Consider the following 19548-nt stretch of genomic DNA (forward strand, 5'->3'; position numbering starts at 1 on the left):
GGGCTAGTTGATCAAATTCTGATGCATGCAGAGATGTTACGGTTCCTTTGTTGGCAGTTAAGTGTAACCCTCTAATATGTCAATTTTACAATATTTTGGACACTGGCCATTCATTTGATGTTATACCTGGACAAGAAAAGTCAGCTCTCTTGACATTCATATGATATTATGACAATGCGTCTATAAAAATGTTCAAAAATCTTTAAAATCTTCTCATGGACCATATATTATAACCAAATTAGTTTCATCTCTTCTAATATCCCAAATATTTTGTCTTCTAACTTTGTGTCGCACACTATATGTTATTCCAATTTAGACCACTTTCGGAGGACTGCCTGTGAAGCCCCGGCAGTAGAGAATTAGTTCTCCTGCGTCTGATCACTCTGATGGCGCATCAACATAGCAAGTCCGCGAACTAGCCCATTGCATAGCTCGTAGGGGTTGTAGTGCAGCATTCCTGCGCTAAAACACGTGTGCTTGTCATTTAGTTTATAGTCAAGGCTCGACGAACTCTAGTCAAAACTAAATTGCAGCCTCTGTTATATACACGACTGTACACAATAGCCCAAGGATAACAATGATGAGGTAAGAGCTTCCGGTCACCATTACTGAGCAGGGATATAGGCAAAGCAAGGACTGTATTGACATAATAATACCTTTACTTTGCATTTGAGATTCATTTTTTCTGTAAATTATTTCTAAACTGCATTGGTTGGATATAAGTGATGATTACTCTTCGAATAAAAAGTATGTAGCGGGCTGCAATGCCTGACTACAGCTAGCCAGAGATGGTTAGCCTAGCTTGCAGCCTTGCTATGCAAGTGTGTAGTAGTACAGTAACTGGCTGGCTAGCTGCTGTAGCTCAATGTCTTTTAATGAATTGGTTGTTGCTTATGCAGAAACACTCAGCCATATCAGAGTATACAAGCTGGTCATAGTGGCTGCAGCATATAATTGCCAGTTAGATAGCAACAATGTTCGCGGATTAGCCCAGGACTCAACACACATGGCTAACGGTGTTTAGCCATCTAAATCAATTATGTTAGCCAAACTAGGCTAGCTAGAGCTAGGGTTTTCACGCTTGGCCCCCTACTAGCTTTTTAGTGTCTCTGACTGACTACATACTGCATCCCCATGATCATGAGGTCATTGTAATATGACAGAAAGGATGCAGTTTAACATCGTTGGCAGTTTAAAGCTTTTTTTGTTACTCATGATTTTAAGCAACTGCTTTACGTTCCTACAGCAATGTGACCTTTGCGTAATGCAACACTCCATTACGGGGTTTTTCTGCAGCGTGAAAGAGGATGTGCAGTAACCTTTTCATGTTATTGGACAGTCACCAACTCACTGTGGTGCAATTTCCAAGTTTGCCTGTAAAGTCGGCTATGAAGTTATTGGCCTGGAAAATATACCGTGGCTTTGCGATCAACATTTTATATTACATTTTTGAAACAACTGCAAAGACTAAATGTTCAATAAAAAAAACTAACAATGAAACTACTACTGTTCTCTATATTAGGCAATGTGGAGTCATCTGGATTTTTTTTTTTTATAACTTCCAATTTGGGTACAAAATATGTACTGTACACAAGAACAGAAACTACCTTTCTTTTTAAGAAATCTCTTAATTCTGGTCTTCAAGATGAAACGCGTAGGCAAAAGCTGCCATTGGGGCTAGATGCTTGTCCTTTTAAATGGGCTTTGGGCTTTAAAACAGCACCACTGTTCCTGCAGTCTACCAGATGAAAGTTGTTCTCACAGTGTACGATACATGTCTCCATCACAGGCGTGACAGGGACAGAGACCGAGACGACTGGCGCAGGGACAGGGACAGGGACAGGGATCGCGACAGGAACCCCAGGCCCCACGCTGGGGTCCCCCACGCAGGGGTGCCCCTCACCCCAGTGGGGAGTGTCCCGCCGAAGCAGACCGCCATGCAGCAGCAGACCAACCCCTTCACCAACCTGCCCCACACGCCCCGCTACTACGACATCCTCAGCAAGCGCCTGCAGCTGCCCGTGTGGGAGTACAAGGAGCGCTTCAACCACATCCTGGCCCACAACCAGAGCTTCGTCCTCGTGGGAGAGACGGGTTCCGGGAAGACCACCCAGGTGAGGAAGGAAGAGAGTCGACGACCTTTCCAGAACAACGTCGGCCAAGCGGAGTCATTTGAAGGACCTCAGAGGTTTCTAGGCATGGTATGCCTTGACTACTGTGTGTGTTTCTCCTTCAGATCCCCCAGTGGTGTGTGGACATGGTACGCTCCACCACAGGGCCCAAGAGGGCTGTGGCCTGCACCCAGCCCAGGAGGGTGGCGGCCATGAGCGTGGCCCAGAGGGTTGCAGACGAGATGGACGTCATGCTGGGCCAGGAGGTGGGCTACTCCATCCGCTTTGAAGACTGCAGCTCAGCCAAGACTATGCTGAAGTAAGGCCCAGACTCTTCTCACCAAGTACCCACCCACCCTCCATCCCTCTACCAACCCCCTATCCATCCCTCCATCTCTCTACCCAGTTCCACCCCTCCTCCACCCCACTTCCTGTACCCATCCTGCCCCTCCGCCACGTCCTGTCCTTACCTTCTGTGATCAGTGACGCAGCTCATCATCCCCATAAAAGAACAGTGCTTAACCGCTGAAGCGCTGCATGGCTGTGTTTCCTCCGCCCCGCCCAGGTACATGACCGACGGCATGCTTCTCCGGGAGGCCATGAACGACCCCCTGCTGGAGCGCTACGGCGTCATCATCCTGGACGAGGCTCACGAGCGCACGCTGGCCACCGACATCCTCATGGGCGTCCTCAAGGAGGTGGCGCGACAGAGGCCTGACCTCAAGGTAACCCCCCCCCCCTCCCTTCTCCAGGCTACCGTGGTACCTCAGGTCTCTCCCTGGCTGCTTGACTGGGCCTACACACACACAGACACGCACAAACGCACACAAGCTCGCACTCCGCCGCGGCGATTACTCCCCCCTCAGCGACAGTGTTTGTGTCACCCACCTTTCCTCCGCCCTCTCCTTGACAGTCCGTCCACGGCCACCAGCAGCTGTGCGTCCGCTGAGGGCGAGGCATGCGGCGCCACTCTTGGCTCAGACACGGCCAGCCCTCTCTGCAGCAGGAGCAGAGCTGGCTCCCTGGGTCAGGCCAGGCCTCAGACAGTCTGCCAGGGATGTGTGTGTGTGTGTGAGGAGGGGGGGGGGGGGGTTGCGTGGAGGAGCGCGGACGCTTGGACGCTCTCATTATCTGAGTGAGCCTCATAAAGCAGATGGGTAATGACTAGTTGTTGTCAGAAAGGTTATACACGTGTTCAGGGACTGTTAAATGAGGTCTAGGTTACCGGGAACGATCCCCCCCCCCCCCTCCCCATCTGAGTCTCACTCGCGTCCCCTTTTCAAATACGAAGTTTAATTTGCCTTGATTAAGAGCAATTATATTGTGTCATGGTGCGTAAAGCGAAATGCCGAGATGCGAGGCTCTAAAATATTTGAGATTGGAGATGAAAGGCGCCTCCCCATCAGAATCCCTAATGTGCTTGATGTAATGGCTTCTAGGTCGAGGGGAGGAGGACATTGTGTGCCTAACTTCAGTAGTGATGAGCGTTACAACCTGCTTGGGTCAGGGACTTTGATTTTAATGTCTTGCGATATAGCTACCATCTTGGGTCCTCTCTCTGTGAGCAACTCAGCTCTTTTTTGAGCCGCGTTCCCCCCCCGGAACATTCTGTCCTGTGAGGCACCAGTGATATTTCGAACCAGACTTGGCCATAGACAGCTATTTCAATGTGCACTTAACTCCCAAGTGTGAAGGGTGGAACATTAGACTTTTCTACCTTCCCCTCTCAAACGACCAGACTTTCCTCTTCCCTTCATGGCCTGTTTTCTTATCCACTATCTCGCCTGACAATCCCCTGCTCCTTCCTTTCCTCTTTTCATCTTTCTCATCTCCCCCTCTTACCTCATCTTCCCTCTGTCCAGGTCATCGTGATGAGCGCCACCCTGGACGCCGGAAAGTTCCAGGTGTACTTCGACAGCTGCCCCCTGCTGACCATCCCGGGGCGCACGCACCCTGTGGAGATCTTCTACACCCCGGAGCCAGAGAGGGACTACCTGGAGGCCGCCATCCGCACCGTCATCCAGATCCACATGTGTGAGGAGGAGGAGGGAGACATGCTGCTCTTCCTCACCGGACAAGAGGTTAGCCACACGGGCTGGGCGCACGCCCCGCACGCGGCGCACGCTGCGCACGCACGAGCACACCTTCCCCGTAGGCCGTCGCTGACACCGCCCTCCAACGCACTCGCTCTGGCCGTCGGTGGTTTTCGACGGCTCTTATCTGGCCCGTTTGGATGGGACACAATACGTGTAAACGAGAGGAGCTGACCCAAATGGTGTTCTCCTCGCGTATCTCTGAAATTAACGAGCGCCTACCCTCTTTTTGAGTCCCTGACATCCGCCATGTTGAAAAAACAAAAAAAACAAAAAAAAAACACAATCACCCTATCGGAGAATGTTGCAGCCCTGTTCCTGAATCGGTGCTTCCTCAGTCTGCCCTGCCATCTCTTTTCATTAGCACACGTTAGATCAATGGCTGCCTCGTTAGCGGAGGAGCGACGCCACGGAAGGCTGCTGTGTTTGAAGTGGTCTGCTTCCACAACCAGTCATTGATTTTTTAGATTCGCCGGCTCGTCGCCGGGGCTTCGCACGGCCTTCCCCTTTCGAACGCGCGTTCGGGGGGGGGGGGGTGGGGGGGGGACTGTTAGATTGGAGCGTAATGCGGTTGACACTGTTTGGCAGTAGATGCCTCTCCACCACACTATCTCTGCTTGATGATGCTGAACGCTCTGTGCGTCGAGCCGCTCAGGGCGTCGTAGAGCAGAGAGCTCTCCCTTGGCGAATTCATTAACACCCTCCTAATTGGGTTAAAGTAGTTAATGGGAGTTGGGTCTGGGGTGAGATGAGTGTTCAAAGCTTTGCCGCTGCGCGCCCTCGGGCGCTTCTTAACCTATCTGGTCTCCCCCTAAACTTTGATGTTGACTAATGACCGGCATGCAGATCCAAGGGGAAGCCGTGAGGTCGGTTGTTGAGTTTTTTTTGGTCAGCTGTAGGATCGTTCAGGCGTGGGACGCACTGCATCCTGAAAGGGTGGGGCTGTTCTTACTTAGAGAAAAAAAATTCGATTGACTAAATACAATAAAATAAGTGAATAAACGAAGCGCAAACCAAACTACCACAGTAGAGAAAAGCAGAACTTAATGACAGCTGGCTTTCCCTGATAAGTCCGACCAGTTAAGCTCCCCCGTCAGCGGTTAGCAGCAGTCGTGAGGGGTTGGTCGGGGCGCGTGCTCCACGCAGACCCAGGCCAGCGCTCGGTGGCATCGTGGAGGTGCCTGGCGTGCGCCCCTTGCTCCTGGGGTTGTAGCGAGCGCTGGTGGACAGGTGCCCACGCTGGCCGGCTGCCCTGCTGTGCACGCGCTCCCGTTCTCCTCAGGCACGGGCGCCCAGCTCGCTCCCGAGCTGCCTTGGCAACCGGGTCCGTTTTTTTTTCAGGACAGCTGCTGACTCCAGAGAGTTGATGGGGGTATTAATACACAGGCTAATTTGATCAATCTATTCATATTTACTCAGTTCCATTCAAACTTGTCAACGTGTTGATTACAAGGCTCGTTGCCATCCGTGGGGTTTGACTTTGAGAAGGGGACATGCTCCGGTGAACCACAGACTGACTTGGGGATCAATATGACAGATATAGACAGTATTTGCTGTGGTTTAGGGTAACTAATAAAAAATTGTGTCTAGAAAGCAGCCTGTTTTCCAGCTAGTGGCTGTTTGACTCCTTTCTGGCAAGCGGCTTGTCCTCACAAAATCACGAAACAAATGTGAAAACTAGGATGACATGGCAACAAAACAAGGAGAACGTTTTTTTAATTCGAGATCCTTTCATCCAATAGTACTAACTAACCTGTACACCAAAGTATTATTGTGTTGGTATCGGTCCATCGTGTGCCTTTCCAACCAAACATCAGGTGCAATACTCTCTTCCGCCTGAGGGTGGTGCAACTGCATAAGCTGTGAGGCCTCCATGTTGGAGCTGGTGAAACATGGACCATAGATGAGGAAGAGAATGTGATGATGGCGGTTAGGGCCTGTGGTTCAGCATTGACAGCATAGTAATAAGGCTGAGTGTTGAACTGCCTTATTATTTGTTATTTATATTTTTAAACGTCTTGGGTGTTGGAAATCATTGAGTTAGGATGTATGGCTACAGCAACTCTCCCTGCAGGTGTGTGTGTGTGTGTGTGTGTGTGTGTGTGTGTGTGTGTGTGTGTGTGTGTGTGTGTGTGTGTGTGTGTGTGTGTGTGTGTGTGTGTGTGTGTGTGTGTGTGTGTGTGTGTGTGTGTGTGTGTGTGTGTGTGTGTGTGTGTGTGTGTGTGTGTGTGTGTGTGTGTGTGTGTGTGTGTGTGTGTGTGTGTGTGTGTGTGTGTGGCTTCTTAGGAGCAGTGTTATGGCACTGTGGCATGTTGTCTCATGTCAAGGTTGAGCTGCTTGACTGGGATCCCTGTGTCTGCTGTCGGCTGCTCTTATAGCCGGGCCTGCCAGCCCAATGGCTCCGGAATGTTCAGCTTCACTAAACTGATCTGCCACAACAACCGCTGGTTATGCACCAGCGTGGTATTGCCATTCTCATCATTCCCCCACAATACTGCACTATGGAATAATGAACTGTGTGCGTGTGTGTCCGTGTTTTTTGTGACCACCGCGTTTGACAACAGAGCCACAGGGAGCTGGCCTGAGCGCACGGCGTTCCAGGTTTCATTTCCTCCATCAGATACAGCAATGGCTAGAACAAGTGTACTGTAGAAGGGAGGACACTATTTCCACGGTCCCCGTTACCAGCGGTCCCCCCCGTCTCCCAAACCCGGTCCCGTCGTCCCTGTGACATCACATCGCCCTTCGCCCAGCTCGAACTTATTGCTGCTCTGTTCTGACCAGTGCTACCTCATTTTTTCCTAGGAAATCGACGAGGCCTGCAAGAGGATCAAGAGGGAGGTGGAGGAGCTGGGCTCGGACGCGGGCGACATCAAGATCATCCCCCTGTACTCCACGCTGCCCCCCCAGCAGCAGCAGAGGATCTTCGAGTCCGCCCCGCCCAGGAAGCCCGGCGGCGCCATCGGGAGGAAGGTGAGACTGCGACCTGTGATTGGCTGGCTCCTTGAAGGCAAGGGGTGCCTCTGCAACTCTTATTCAAAGAGGGCGGGCGGGGGGAGTTGAGGGGAGTTTGAAGAGTTTGAAACGGAGGGATGGAAGAAGTGGAGAACGGGGAGGCTGAGATGCAAAAACACTTGAACGTAGGTGGTGGGAGGATAAGGATGGAGCCGAGAGGGATGGGTAGAATCAAGTTGTTTTTTGTTTTTTTTTCTCCTCTCTCCTCGCTCTCAGCTTTGGTGCAGAACTGACTCACAACATATGCTGCTTTTGTCAGCATGCGATTCCCTGCTCTAAATTATAACTGGGGTATTACTCACACCCTCCAAGCCTTGAGAAGACACCGAAGCTGCAGTCTATTTCATCTCTCCGCTCCTCCACGGGATTCACACACACACACACACACACACACACACACACACACACACTCTCTCTCCCAGAGCAGTGGCCTCTCGTCTCCTGCCTGGTGGAAGCCCAGAGAGAGACGGCATGCATCCCCCGCGCTCGCCTACCTCCTGCGTTTCTCCCACGGTACACGGCGGGAGACCCCCCAACTGCCCTTTTTCCTCACCGTCGAGGAATACTTTCCAGAACACGGCTTTTACTTTGCTCCGCTTGCTCCGACAAAGGCCACGTGGTCGAGCGACAGCTGAGCCGGCCAGAGATCTGACGAGGGGGGGGGGGGGGGGGGGGTGGGGGGGAATCAGAGCCCATGTTTGCCGGTTACATCTGCAAACATGTGGCCCAACATCTGACAGGTGGTTGATGAATGACTCATCACCACAGCAGACTCCCCACTCTGGGCTGATTTGGCTGTCAGTGGAGCTGTGAGAGGTTATTGATGACTTATTAGGAACAGTGATGTCTGGGAATGTATAATTTGGATTCCGTTGATGATTCCGTTGGAGTTCCACACCCGGCCGGGATAGACAGCCATGGGCGGGGTGACGCAGTGTTGATGCTTTTGACTATCCAGATAAGGATAGTCAAAAGCACCCCCCCCCCCCCCCCCCCAAAAGCACCCCCCCCCACCGTGACGTTGGCGGCGGACGTTCGACGGGGGCGTGGCCAGATGTCGGGTCGAGTCCGCGGAGAAGTGGCGAGGGAAACGAAGGCTCCCCCACATCTGCCGCCGAGCACACTAATGACCGCATTAAACCACTCTCAATCAACGCTACACGCTTCCCAGTCATCTCCAGTTCTCTATGAAAGCTACTGATCTCCCATTTTTGAACAGTTTAATGATTCAGAGGCGACGCGTCAATTCACTGTAATTACCAACAAAGACTTTAATCCCCCTGTTTCAATACCACCATTGTCGGGGGTCTTTTGACAAACGGCCCGTGTTTTAGCACCAGGTTAGCTTTCCATCATGCTCACGCGCTCCCGTGTCGGCGGGACGTGCCGTGTCCACGAGGAGCACTCCCTCTCCGCCAGGCTGGAGGAGGGAGCGTGTTCGTCAGAGAGGAGCGCTCCACAGCGGGGTGAGTGAGAGATGGCCCGTGTCAGCCTCACTGTCTGCCCTCCTGCTGCTTAATAACCCAGAAATAACGCCGGGAGATGATGCCCTAATGATATTACTGATGAAAAAGTCGGGATTGCTCAATAGTGCATCAGACAGGACGGAGCCAGCCTGCACTCTTGTGATAGCCCCGGCGTCCATATGCATTCGGAATCAATGCCGTCGATGAGGTCCTCCCGTATGATTGTGGGAAGCAATAAGGCTACCTTGACACGGGCTGACCCCTGCCATGTGGGGAGGAGCGACTCTGAACCTCTCCCAGCAGTGTGTCCTGCACCGAATGCTGTTTTTCCACCCTGTGATTTGTATCCACACACACACACACGCGCGCCAAGTGCACACACTTTGAGGCATGCAGGCTCTGTAGAGACGGTCGGTTGCTTTTTGAAGGGTTTGGAATTAGCCTTATTTCGGCCCCTCCTTTTGTTGCCCATCTCCCCCCCCCACCCCCCCAGCATGAATACAGAACAAGATGGTCGCTCCTTCTGACGGCTACATTACAGAAAGGGTCAAGGGCTGAAAGGAGAAGAAAACTCTGGCATTAATAACTGAACAGTCTGCCGTTCTCTCTTGGGAGAGAAATCCTCGCTTTAAAGGTGGGATTTGGAGGCCTCCGAGCCTCCAGCTTCAGATAGATTAAGAAGCAGAGCTACGCTAGATGGAAGGCAAGTGTGTACAGTTGGCTGTGGACGTATATCTGGAAAGACTCACTGAAGTATTCTTATTCAGATGTTTGATATTTAAAACGGTTGATCAGGAGAACGAAAGGAATGGTTTATTGGTTGTTTACTGCTAGCGGACAATAAATGTCTGGGGATTAATCATTCTCAAAACGAAATATTTATGACACGATGATCTTTTTTCCGCAATGGCTCACATACTGCTAACTATCACAGATGCAGGCTGATCTGCCTTGTGCTGCTCGAATCAAACAAATGGTTTGTTTATTGTAAGCAGAGATTTCAGTGGTGACCTTTTCCACTCCTTTTAAATGCGAGGCCTCTGTTACACGTGAGCTATGACGTTGTAGTGGCGGTTCCCAGTGCGTTGGGTCAAGACCTGTTTCACTCCGTCTCAAGTACCAGGACTCGCAACAGAGTCTGGACAGTTTCTCCGGCCAAAGGGGTCGCACCGTTACACAACAGCCTCCAGCAGACATTGAGGCTCGCGTGAGACGGCCTCTGATCTGCTCCCCCCCCCCCTCCCCTCACCCCGGGCTTGAGTAAATGCTGACAAGAGACCGACCCAAAGGGTTGACATGACTCATTTGATTTTGGCGCTCCAATTCAGCTGTCATTTCTCATAGACAGACTTGCTACAGGGGATAATTGTAATAGGGTAAATGGGAGTCAGGTGGCTGAGCGGTGAGGGAATCGGGCTAGTAATCCGAAGGTTGCCAGTTCGATTCCCGGTCATGCCAACTGACGTTGTGTCCTTGGGCAAGGCACTTCACCCTACTTGCCTCGGGGGAATGTCCCTGTACTTACTGTAAGTCGCTCTGGATAAGAGCGTCTGCTAAATGACTAAATGTAAATGTAATAGAAAAGGATCTGGAACTGAGAGACGCACAACTCCAGCGCCTCTCTGCACGGCATCTCTACCAACGCTCAAAAGTCTTATTTTCACCGCCCCCCCCCCAACTCCAACCTCTCTTCAGAGTTTTTGTCTGTGCCATAATACATTTGAGAGAGAAATATTGCAGCTGGTTCTGTTGCTTTGATCAGCCAGCGAACCCCCCTGACAGCTGAGGAGCTTCCACTCTTAGCTTTAGTCAGCTCTGTATTACTATGGGCTTCCTTGGTCTCATTTTTTGGAGGAGGAAAAAAAACATCACCCCCTTCCCACAGAATAATGTTTCCAAAAATTATACTTTGAAATAAAGGGGAATCATAGAAAATGATGTTCCAAACCTCCTCTTTTCATTTGAAGCAGATGAAAACAAACCCCCAGTGCTCCAGATCGAGTTTCAGAGCTCCGCTTGCTGATAGGCGTTTTTTTTTTCTTTCTCTTAACATAATTGCAGCTATCCACTGAGCTTATTAATTTCAATGCAACTTAGCTCTTATTTTGAGGTGGGTTTTCAAGCACCCCCCTGATTGTCAGTGTGAGTGATTTTAATTTGGTGGGCGCTCGCTCGCGCTGCCACATGACGCCTGCACCTCGGGGCGTGTGAATCATCCGCCATGTTTGGCTTTGTTTGTCGAATGCGACAGACTCTTCCCCCCCCCCCGTTTTCTTTCCCTTCCCTCCCGCCCTCCTAACTTTCCCTTATCTAAAGCCAACAGCTCCAGTCTTTGTCAAGCTATCATCTGGCGACGGAGACACAGACTCGGGAGGACGACCCTGTATTTCAAATGCGGCCCACCCGCGGAAAACCAACTAATACATCAATTAGGTGTTGGCTCTTTGAAGAGCGGTGAGAAAGCCTTTGTGCAGAGAGCGTGTGACGTCTCCGAGACAGGAAGCCCCGCTGCGAGCAGTCAGAGGAACCCCTCTCTGAAGAGCGAGGCGGTAATGCGTTGGGAAGACACTGACACTCAGCGCCAAGGCGTCTCGCCGGCGCCACATTGGACCTGATTGCTGCGACTGTCGCGGCGCTCCCCTGTTGGGTGGCATTAGTGGAGCGTCCGCAACGTGCCGCGGGAGAGCTCGCCGCTTCGCCTCAGACCCTGCAGCGTCCGGGGAGAAGGGCTTTCACACTTGGCTCTCTCTCTCCCCCCCTGCGCTTTTCCCTTCTAGCCCTCTCTTCTTAAGATGACATTGACCCCACGGCTGCCATTGTTGCAATGATTATCACATAGCTTGACCAGCCTTTTTTAATAATTAGCCTGCATGTTTGAATTATGGAATCACCGACCCGTCCGTGGACCCGATACGTGCTGGTTGTGAATTCCAGAATCGAGTTCAAGGAATTAAGCGCCGTCCAGCCCTTCCTCCCCATCGAGGCAGCATCTGAAACCAGCTGTTCTCATTTCCTCAGGTTGTGGTGTCGACAAACATCGCTGAGACGTCCCTGACCATCGATGGCGTGGTGTTTGTAATTGATCCTGGATTTGCCAAGCAAAAGGTTAGTTGCCTCCCCCCGACCTCCCCCAGCCTCCCCCCAGCTTCCCCCCAGCCTAATCTGCCCTGATCATCTGCTTCTGTAGCCTGAAAATCCCCTGATAAATAGAGGCCCGTGCACCTGACAGCAGCAGAGATGGAGAAGCCCGTTATTTATTCCTCTGACATTTCTCCAGCCCCGGGCCAAGTCATACATGTGGCTCTATCTAAGATGATGTATGTGCCTAGTGTGTGTGTGTGTGCGCGCTCGTTCGCTCTCCTGCCCCTGTGTGTACACGTGTCAACGTTGAATTGTATATTTTTGTGTACACGTGTCAATGTTGGATTGTATATTTTTTGCGGATATGGGGGCAGAAAACAATTTTAATAGGATATACGTCGGAGTTGTCTCCATCCCCTCCTGCGTGTCAAACCTTTCCTCCGCCTCCCCTCCCCCACCGCCCAGGTGTACAACCCACGTATCCGAGTGGAGTCCCTCCTGGTGACGGCCGTCAGTAAGGCCTCCGCCCAGCAGAGGGCAGGGCGGGCCGGCAGGACACGGCCAGGGAAGTGCTTCCGCCTCTACACAGAAAAGGCCTACAAGACAGAGATGCAGGTTGGTGACACACAGCCTTTTTTTTTGTTGTCGCAAGACTCGTCCTCAGAACGCCTGATTCGATCATCGCTGGCTACATTCAGTCTATGTACTGTGTGTCAGGGATCTCCGACAGTATGTTACCTCATACATAGTTGAATCAGGACAGCTCCCCCAAGGTAGTCATCTCTGGTTGGGTAGTTTTCCTCTTAGAAATCTCTCAGTCCTTGGTCTGCCGTCCTCTCTGAAAGCAAGCTTCTTTTCTTTTTATAAAATGCGCCAGCAACAACACCCTGTGACGAATTAACGCGAGGGGGCCGAGTCCTCCACTTTAACAGAGCCCTTCTTCCATGTCACGCCATCGTGGAAAGGGGAAGTTAATAGTCCTTCAAACGGCGGCCTCCCAGCTTTTTCGTTCCCTTCGTCATACAAGCGCACGTTGGGAGTAATAATCGGCACCCTGACTAATTCATTGTGATTGCTTTTCCTGGTTTCCCCCTGCCTCCTGTGTGGGACAGGACAACACGTACCCTGAGATCCTGAGGTCCAACCTGGGCTCGGTCGTCCTGCAGCTGAAGAAGCTGGGCATCGATGACCTGGTGCATTTTGACTTCATGGACCCACCTGGTGAGCACACTTTCTTGTCGTGACAAAGGCCTTTCCCGTGGCGAGGCACGACTGAGGCTTGATTATTATGCACAATTAAGTCCTGATTACATATTGTGTGTTACTGTATTAGTTCTTAGATTGTCCTGAAAACCAGTTGTGAAGTCTTAATTTTTCTCTCCCACAGTTTAAAGTTTAAGGAAAAATCAGGTGGTATCTTCAACTACAAAAACGCTAGTGAGAAAAACACACTTTGTATCGTGTGACTCCTGTTTCGACTTTTTGTGTAACCGCTACTTGTTGGGACCAGTTTGTGTCTATCCTCTGTGGGAGGATATACTGTGGTGTTCCAAGTCATGGGGAGTAGATTGCGGTCGGTCAGTCGATGGGTATTTGGGCTGCAGTTTCACAAGCAAGCACTCCCTATTCCCTGTCGATGCGCACTGGCCTGGACCACAGCCAAAAACACTAGCGCCTTGTCTCATACCAATGTCACGCTCAAGAGACACCGGACCGTTGCACTTCCCAGCGTTCCTGGCCAGTTCTGCATTTGTTCCTGCTTTCCTCCTAAAGACACCCTCATCTCCATTCATAGCCCCAACCCCACACACACGCACACTACTCTCTCTTACCCTCTCCTCCATACACACCCTCCCCCTCCTCTCTTGCTTCATAGCCCTAACCCACACCTTCCCTCTCCTTCTCTCTATTGCTTCATAGCCCTACCACCCCCCCCCCACACACACACACACACACACACAATCCTTCCTCTTAACCCCACACACATTCTCTTCCTCCTCTCTCTTAACCCCCCCCCCCTCCACACACCCTCCTCCTCTCACTGTAATACAGTTTTCATCTCACCTCCAAGATTAAACCCATCTCTCCCCATCCGCCATGGCAAACGCCATTTTGTGAGTGAAATTGGTTACATCAATAGCCCCGGTATCACCTCGGCTATCGCCTTCTCTTTATATTCTGTCAGTTAAACGTGCCCTTATTCCTCAAGACCTTGCCGGTTCTCTCCCGCTGCTGTATGTCTCTTGGACGCACCGGTGGAGCCCCCTACTCGCCCCTGGTTGACCACTCAAGCCCCATTTTATTTAGTCCAGCTGGGAATGGGGAACGAAAATGATGACACAATTCATCTGTTCTGAAACATCCTTCTGGAACAGGTGAAAGTGGACCTGAACCAGAACCATGTTCTAGCTCCTTACTGGCCCAGTAACAAGCCCCTGTAGCACAGGTAGAGCTGGGACTGGGGCCCACGCCAACTTCTCTGTTCCTTCTCTGTAGGTGGATGTCAAACCATGTGTGTGTGTTCAGGTTCTGCTGGACTCCTGACTGGAGCGGGTCATGTTCGCTAAAGCTTTCAGCCTGGGTCACCCTCATATCTGGGTTGTTGTGGAGCTGGTGGATGCCCACTTTGTACGTGACGAAAAAGGTCATTTCAATGTTTGCTTTTTCTAAGGTGTAGAAAGATCGACGTTCAGAATCCTAATGTATTATAGTTTTGCCCATCGTAACTGCTGGTCCATTTTCCTCTACGCGTTTTCCTCTCTGCTCAGTAAGAGCAGAAGTGGTGTTGTGAACCGCTCTTCCATCAAAACACAACAAGAACCCCCTAGACAGTCAGTAGCCATTTACAGCTGAGAGCAGGCGAGGAGGGATTCATTTGCCTGGTGACATTTGCAGAGTCGTACATTTCAAAGCCAATCGGCGTTTATTTACCTTTAGCCTTTAGTCCCATTGATTTGGCCCTTTGTTAATATATCGGCTTCTCATGCGGAGGCGCTCTGTGGTTCTGTTTTGATGAGGTGTGTTGTGTATAGATTGCATTTTCCCAACACTGGTTCATCATGGTAGGAGAACATAAAATCGTATTTTCAACGCGTCCATTGCCACTGTAAGCAATGCAGTTAGCTCTCACTTGATGTAAAAGTAGTTTGATGGCCCAAATCAATATTTGTTCATCAGAAGAAAGTACCTCCCTGCATTTTGAAATGGGATTTTTCACTTAAACTCTTTTGGAGAAATGAAAGCGAACGCGATCCTGAGCTGAAGAGGGAGCTAATTTTCAGTTAACATGCAACTAGTCATCAGGCTTCAGTTCGCCTGAGCCAAAGGTCAATAATTGCATCTAGAGGAGAATTTCTTTTTTTACCACGGCTAAAGCCCCGTGTTGATGCATTAAGTGAAGGGTTCCCCTGTAATTGCATTAGAGTTGTTTTGAATCGCTAGAGCGGAGAATGAAAAATGAGCCCCCCACCCACATCAGTGTGACTAAGTTCTGTCCGGGGTAACTGGTCATCAACCACTAACCCCCCCCCTGTCTCCCCCCCCCCCCCCCCCCCCTTCCAGCCCCAGAGACCCTGATGCGAGCGCTGGAGCTGCTCAACTACCTGGCGGCTCTGAACGACGATGGCGACCTGACCGAGCTGGGCTCCATGATGGCCGAGTTCCCCCTGGACCCCCAGCTGGCCAAGATGGTGATCGCCAGCTGCGAGTTCAACTGCTCCAACGAGATCCTGTCCATCACCGCCATGCTGTCAGGTAACACCCAGACCTGGAGACAGGGCCTCACACCTCTCCCTCATGTCATTAGCACTCAGCTCCAGGTCTCAGAAACAAAACAACATAGTTTATAGATGCCTTGCTAAATAATCCAACATTACTCATTTATTCAAATGTTTTAGCATTATTATAAAAAAGACAGTGGAGTACTCGAGCTCTGTCGATTAACAGACGGTGTTCATCTCTAATGGTGTTGGTGGATGAAACCTTTGCGTTGGACAACCGTGACAGTCAGGTTGGGATAGAACTGACATCCAGCAGTTACCTCAACAAACATCTCGATGATGTAGCACACAATCATAATGGATGCCCAGTAACATTTGATCTCGTGTTTGACGGTTAGTCAGGCGGGGCCTTGCCCATGGTGACGTAGAGGGGGAGGGAGAGAGAGAGAGAGAGATGGGGAGGGAGGAACTGGTGCTGTCGGTTGATATTTGTCAGGCAGTGGAAAAAGTGTGTCTCCACTAAATGAATCGGTTGATATTGTGAGCAGCCCCAATGTGCTGCCGCAGTAATTGCACTTTAGGCTTGCCAAAGCAGAATGCTGCTCATTGAGATGAATCCGATGCCTCAGTAGGGGAGGGGGGTGGGGGGTCGGTTTGGGATGGGGGGGGGGGTTGAATGTAACTAGCTGGTGGGACACGGTGTGCATTAATAACAAGTGTGTTAGGGAATACACTTTCTGCTGAGTTCATTACAGAGTCAGCAACACAAAAAAGAAAAATGCACGGCGTCTTAAGCAACCAAGCGTGGGGCTCGATAAACACTCAACCCTTGTCCGTTAAGCCCACAATCGAGCGTGTTTTGACGCTGGGCGGCTGGGAGCGAGGTGCGGGCGGGCGGGGGAAATGTTTGATGGAAGTCTTTTGATGAAAGTGCTTTCCACACAGATGCCGGATTGCACTCGGGTGCCTATCGACAGGCTTAGACACTCGTTCTTTTGGTCTCTCTCTTTGCCGCCTGTTAAAAAGCTTTTCAGCGAGACACAGGATAGCCTAATTGCCACCCGTATTTGCTGCACAGAGACCGTGTTTTGTCTGAATGGTCTCAAAGCTCCCCGCTTCCTTCTGTCCTCCGGTCTAACTTCCTAGCAGCAATCTGGTCATACCGGCTCAAGTGAGTTGACTATAGCTTACTCCCCCAGAAAAGCTGCCAGACCCAAGGCTGGAGAAAGCCACCTGTCTCTCCTCCTCGCCCCCTCTGTGTTCAGGCCTCTCTGACCTGGGGGGCCTTGTAGCTCTGTGTGGTACAGCTTGACTCATCCCTGTGGGTGGCTGCGTTGGGGCCCACACCAACCCTGTTTAGTCCCACAGTGCTTCGTCCGCCCCACGGAGGCTAGGAAGGCGGCCGACGAGTCCAAGATGAAGTTCGCCCACGTCGACGGGGACCACCTGACCCTCCTCAACGTCTACCACGCCTTCAAACAGAGTAAGCACCCCCTCCCGCCGTCCCTCGCTGCTTCATCTCCAGACAGCAGTCCCCAGGTGGCCTTGTGATGCATGTTACAGACCAGCTTCCATAGGTCCCCCAAATCAACGCCATTCTGTCATGTTTCTTCATCGTGTACCGTGTCTTTAGCCTTTATTTTTCTTTCTGGGTGACGTTGATGCCAGAACCCCCTAACCTCCATCTTCCCCGCACCCCCCCCCCCCCCCCCCCAGACCAAGAGTCCACTCAGTGGTGCTTCGACAACTTTGTCAACTACCGCTCTCTGATGTCGGCCGACAACGTGCGCCAGCAGCTGTCCCGCATCATGGAGCGCTTCGACCTGCCTCGCCGCAGCACCGACTTCACCAGCAGAGACTACTACGTCAACATCCGCCGGGCTCTCACCACAGGGTTCTTCATGCAGGTTAGCACCCCCCCCCTAGCCCCCACTCCCCAAACTGATACTAAGTAACTGGTCATTATTTTTATTCACTCAGTGAGTTTCAATTCTTGTTCGTTTAGAGGTTCTCTTAAAAAAAATGCACACCGTCACGTACAAAATGAACAAAACACACACATCAATGTTAGAATATCTACGTAATGGATAGCCTCATTTTAAAGTCACAATCTCGTAAAACACACAACAAGCAATCAAGTCAATATATTTATTTCTTTCTTTTGCCCGCTCGGGGGAAAATAAATGGCATTTTGCGCGAGTCCATTTCCGAGGGGGGTTACCTGAAACAAGCAACCTGACAAGCTGAATTAGGGCATTAATATGTAAATATTTGTCAACATTAACCTTTTTCACAGAGAAATAATGTGGGTCTCATGTTCCACTTCTGTGGCGGTTTAAGCTTATGTCTTTATTTGGCTAAGCCTTTATTGAGACTGATTGCCCTGGTTAATCACCACAGCCGTGACACGCATATCTAAATAGGAACACAAGTGAAGAAGCCGTACCTTCCTCTCAACTTAATGTTTCTAGCAGTTTCCAACTCATTAGGGCCAGGCCAGCAGTCCTTGCTCTGAAGACCCATTGTTATGTCATCCAAGGCCTTCTGTCTTTTGCAGGCTACATCTGATCAGATGGGTCTTTCTTGTCTTGGGGTTTATTCCCATACATTTGAATTATAAATGACATTTTCTTATCATCTACTGTGCACCGTGTTGTCGGGGCGAGGGTTAGGTTATGTGGGAGGTGTTTTGTGAAGCTAGATGAATCGCAGGTGTAGCTCTGTCAGCTTTCTGTGTGTGTGTATGTGTGTGTGGAGCAGGTGGCCCATCTGGAGCGTACCGGACACTACCTGACTGTGAAGGACAACCAGGTGGTTCAGCTGCATCCCTCCACCGTGCTGGACCACAAGCCTGAGTGGGTGCTCTACAACGAGTTTGTGCTCACCACCAAGAACTACACCCGCACCTGCACCAGCATCAACCCGGAGTGGTAAGCTGTCCCCATCATCTGCCGTCCGGTTCCTGTGGGGTGGGGGGGGGGGGGGGTTCTATGGCATCTGATCAGTGTCGGTTCCAAACATCGGTGAATGTGAAAAAGAAATCATTTTCTGAACGAACATGCACACACTGACAAATTGTCACAGCGTTAACTAACCCGGTGTGTTGTGTGGTGGCAGGCTGTTGAAGATCGCCCCCCAGTACTACAACCTGGGGAACTTCCCTCAGTGTGAATCCAGAAGGCAGCTGGAGCGCATCGCGGCTAAACTCTCAAGCAAGGAACACTCTCAGTACTGAGCGGACACTCGTTGGAACAATGTCATCCTTATTATTTATACAAAGTGGATTGGACCTCTTTTCAACAATCGTTTGAAATGTGTATTTTGTTTCATTGTCCATATTATATCATACTTTAGTTTGTTTTGTATTCATGTTTTGAATCACCTGTCATTTTTTAAACAAATAGTTGCGTCTAATGCTTAACAAGTTGGAAGGAGGGGAAAAATGATCGCCTAGTCCATTGACCATGTAAAGCATGACCATACATCTGAATGTCAGCATTACTCTCATGACTTGTGAATTATTTCAGATGAACTTACTGTAGATGGACACAGCCTGTGTAGATTTAGTAAACCAGGAAAAGGACTTGTGGAGTGAAGGACGGGTTATGCCAGTCTTGATGGTCTCGTCCAGCTTCTGAGGGTGTGTGTCCTGGATGTTAAATATTATTTTTTGTGTTTATGGTACTTGGAGAGAGAGGTTGGTTTATCAAGGATCCAACTGTAGGGAAAAGCATTGTAACAGTGTCCTGGTTCAGTTTCCTGGAGGCACAGTGGAATTACCTGAATAAAGTCTGACTTTCATATAAAGAACTTGTTCATGTTCACTACATGGATCCATGCTTAACCCTTGTGTTATCTTCGGGTCATTCTGACCCATCAGTCATTGTGACCCACCGTCGTATTGCGACAAATTTACCTCATACAAAAACAAAGTGAAGCATTTTCTTTTAACTGTCGGGCTGTGTCAGACCCCCCACATTGGAATGGTTAAAAGAAAATTATTTGTATTTGTTTTTGTATTGGGTAAAATTGGGTAAACACAACGATGGTTCGTTATGAACCT

The 19548-nt window shown here is 50.5% G+C and overlaps 1 protein-coding gene across 1 annotated transcript; it reads left to right on the forward strand.

Annotated features, from left to right (window-relative positions):
* The first annotated feature begins 357 nt into the window (after positions 1–357).
* On the forward strand, positions 358–19289 carry dhx15 (DEAH (Asp-Glu-Ala-His) box helicase 15). The gene is made up of 14 exons (XM_062449271.1): positions 358–585; positions 1790–2114; positions 2237–2430; positions 2677–2836; positions 3974–4192; positions 7010–7177; positions 11704–11790; positions 12232–12381; positions 12879–12987; positions 15328–15519; positions 16846–16968; positions 17202–17392; positions 18246–18415; positions 18603–19289. Exons 1-14 carry the CDS (start codon positions 578–580, stop codon positions 18718–18720), a joined length of 2214 nt encoding a protein of 737 aa, XP_062305255.1. The 5' UTR covers positions 358–577; the 3' UTR covers positions 18721–19289.
* The last annotated feature ends 259 nt before the right edge of the window (positions 19290–19548 follow it).

This window comes from Osmerus eperlanus, chromosome 23 (assembly GCF_963692335.1).
Source record: "Osmerus eperlanus chromosome 23, fOsmEpe2.1, whole genome shotgun sequence".
Taxonomy (NCBI): domain Eukaryota; kingdom Metazoa; phylum Chordata; class Actinopteri; order Osmeriformes; family Osmeridae; genus Osmerus; species Osmerus eperlanus.

Coding starts and splice junctions, on each gene's coding strand:
- dhx15 (XM_062449271.1), top strand. Junction 11,791..12,231: donor CTGGATTTGCCAAGCAAAAG/GTTAGTTGCCTC, acceptor CCCACCGCCCAG/GTGTACAACCCACGTATCCG. Junction 16,969..17,201: donor CTACCACGCCTTCAAACAGA/GTAAGCACCCCC, acceptor CCCCCCCCCCAG/ACCAAGAGTCCACTCAGTGG.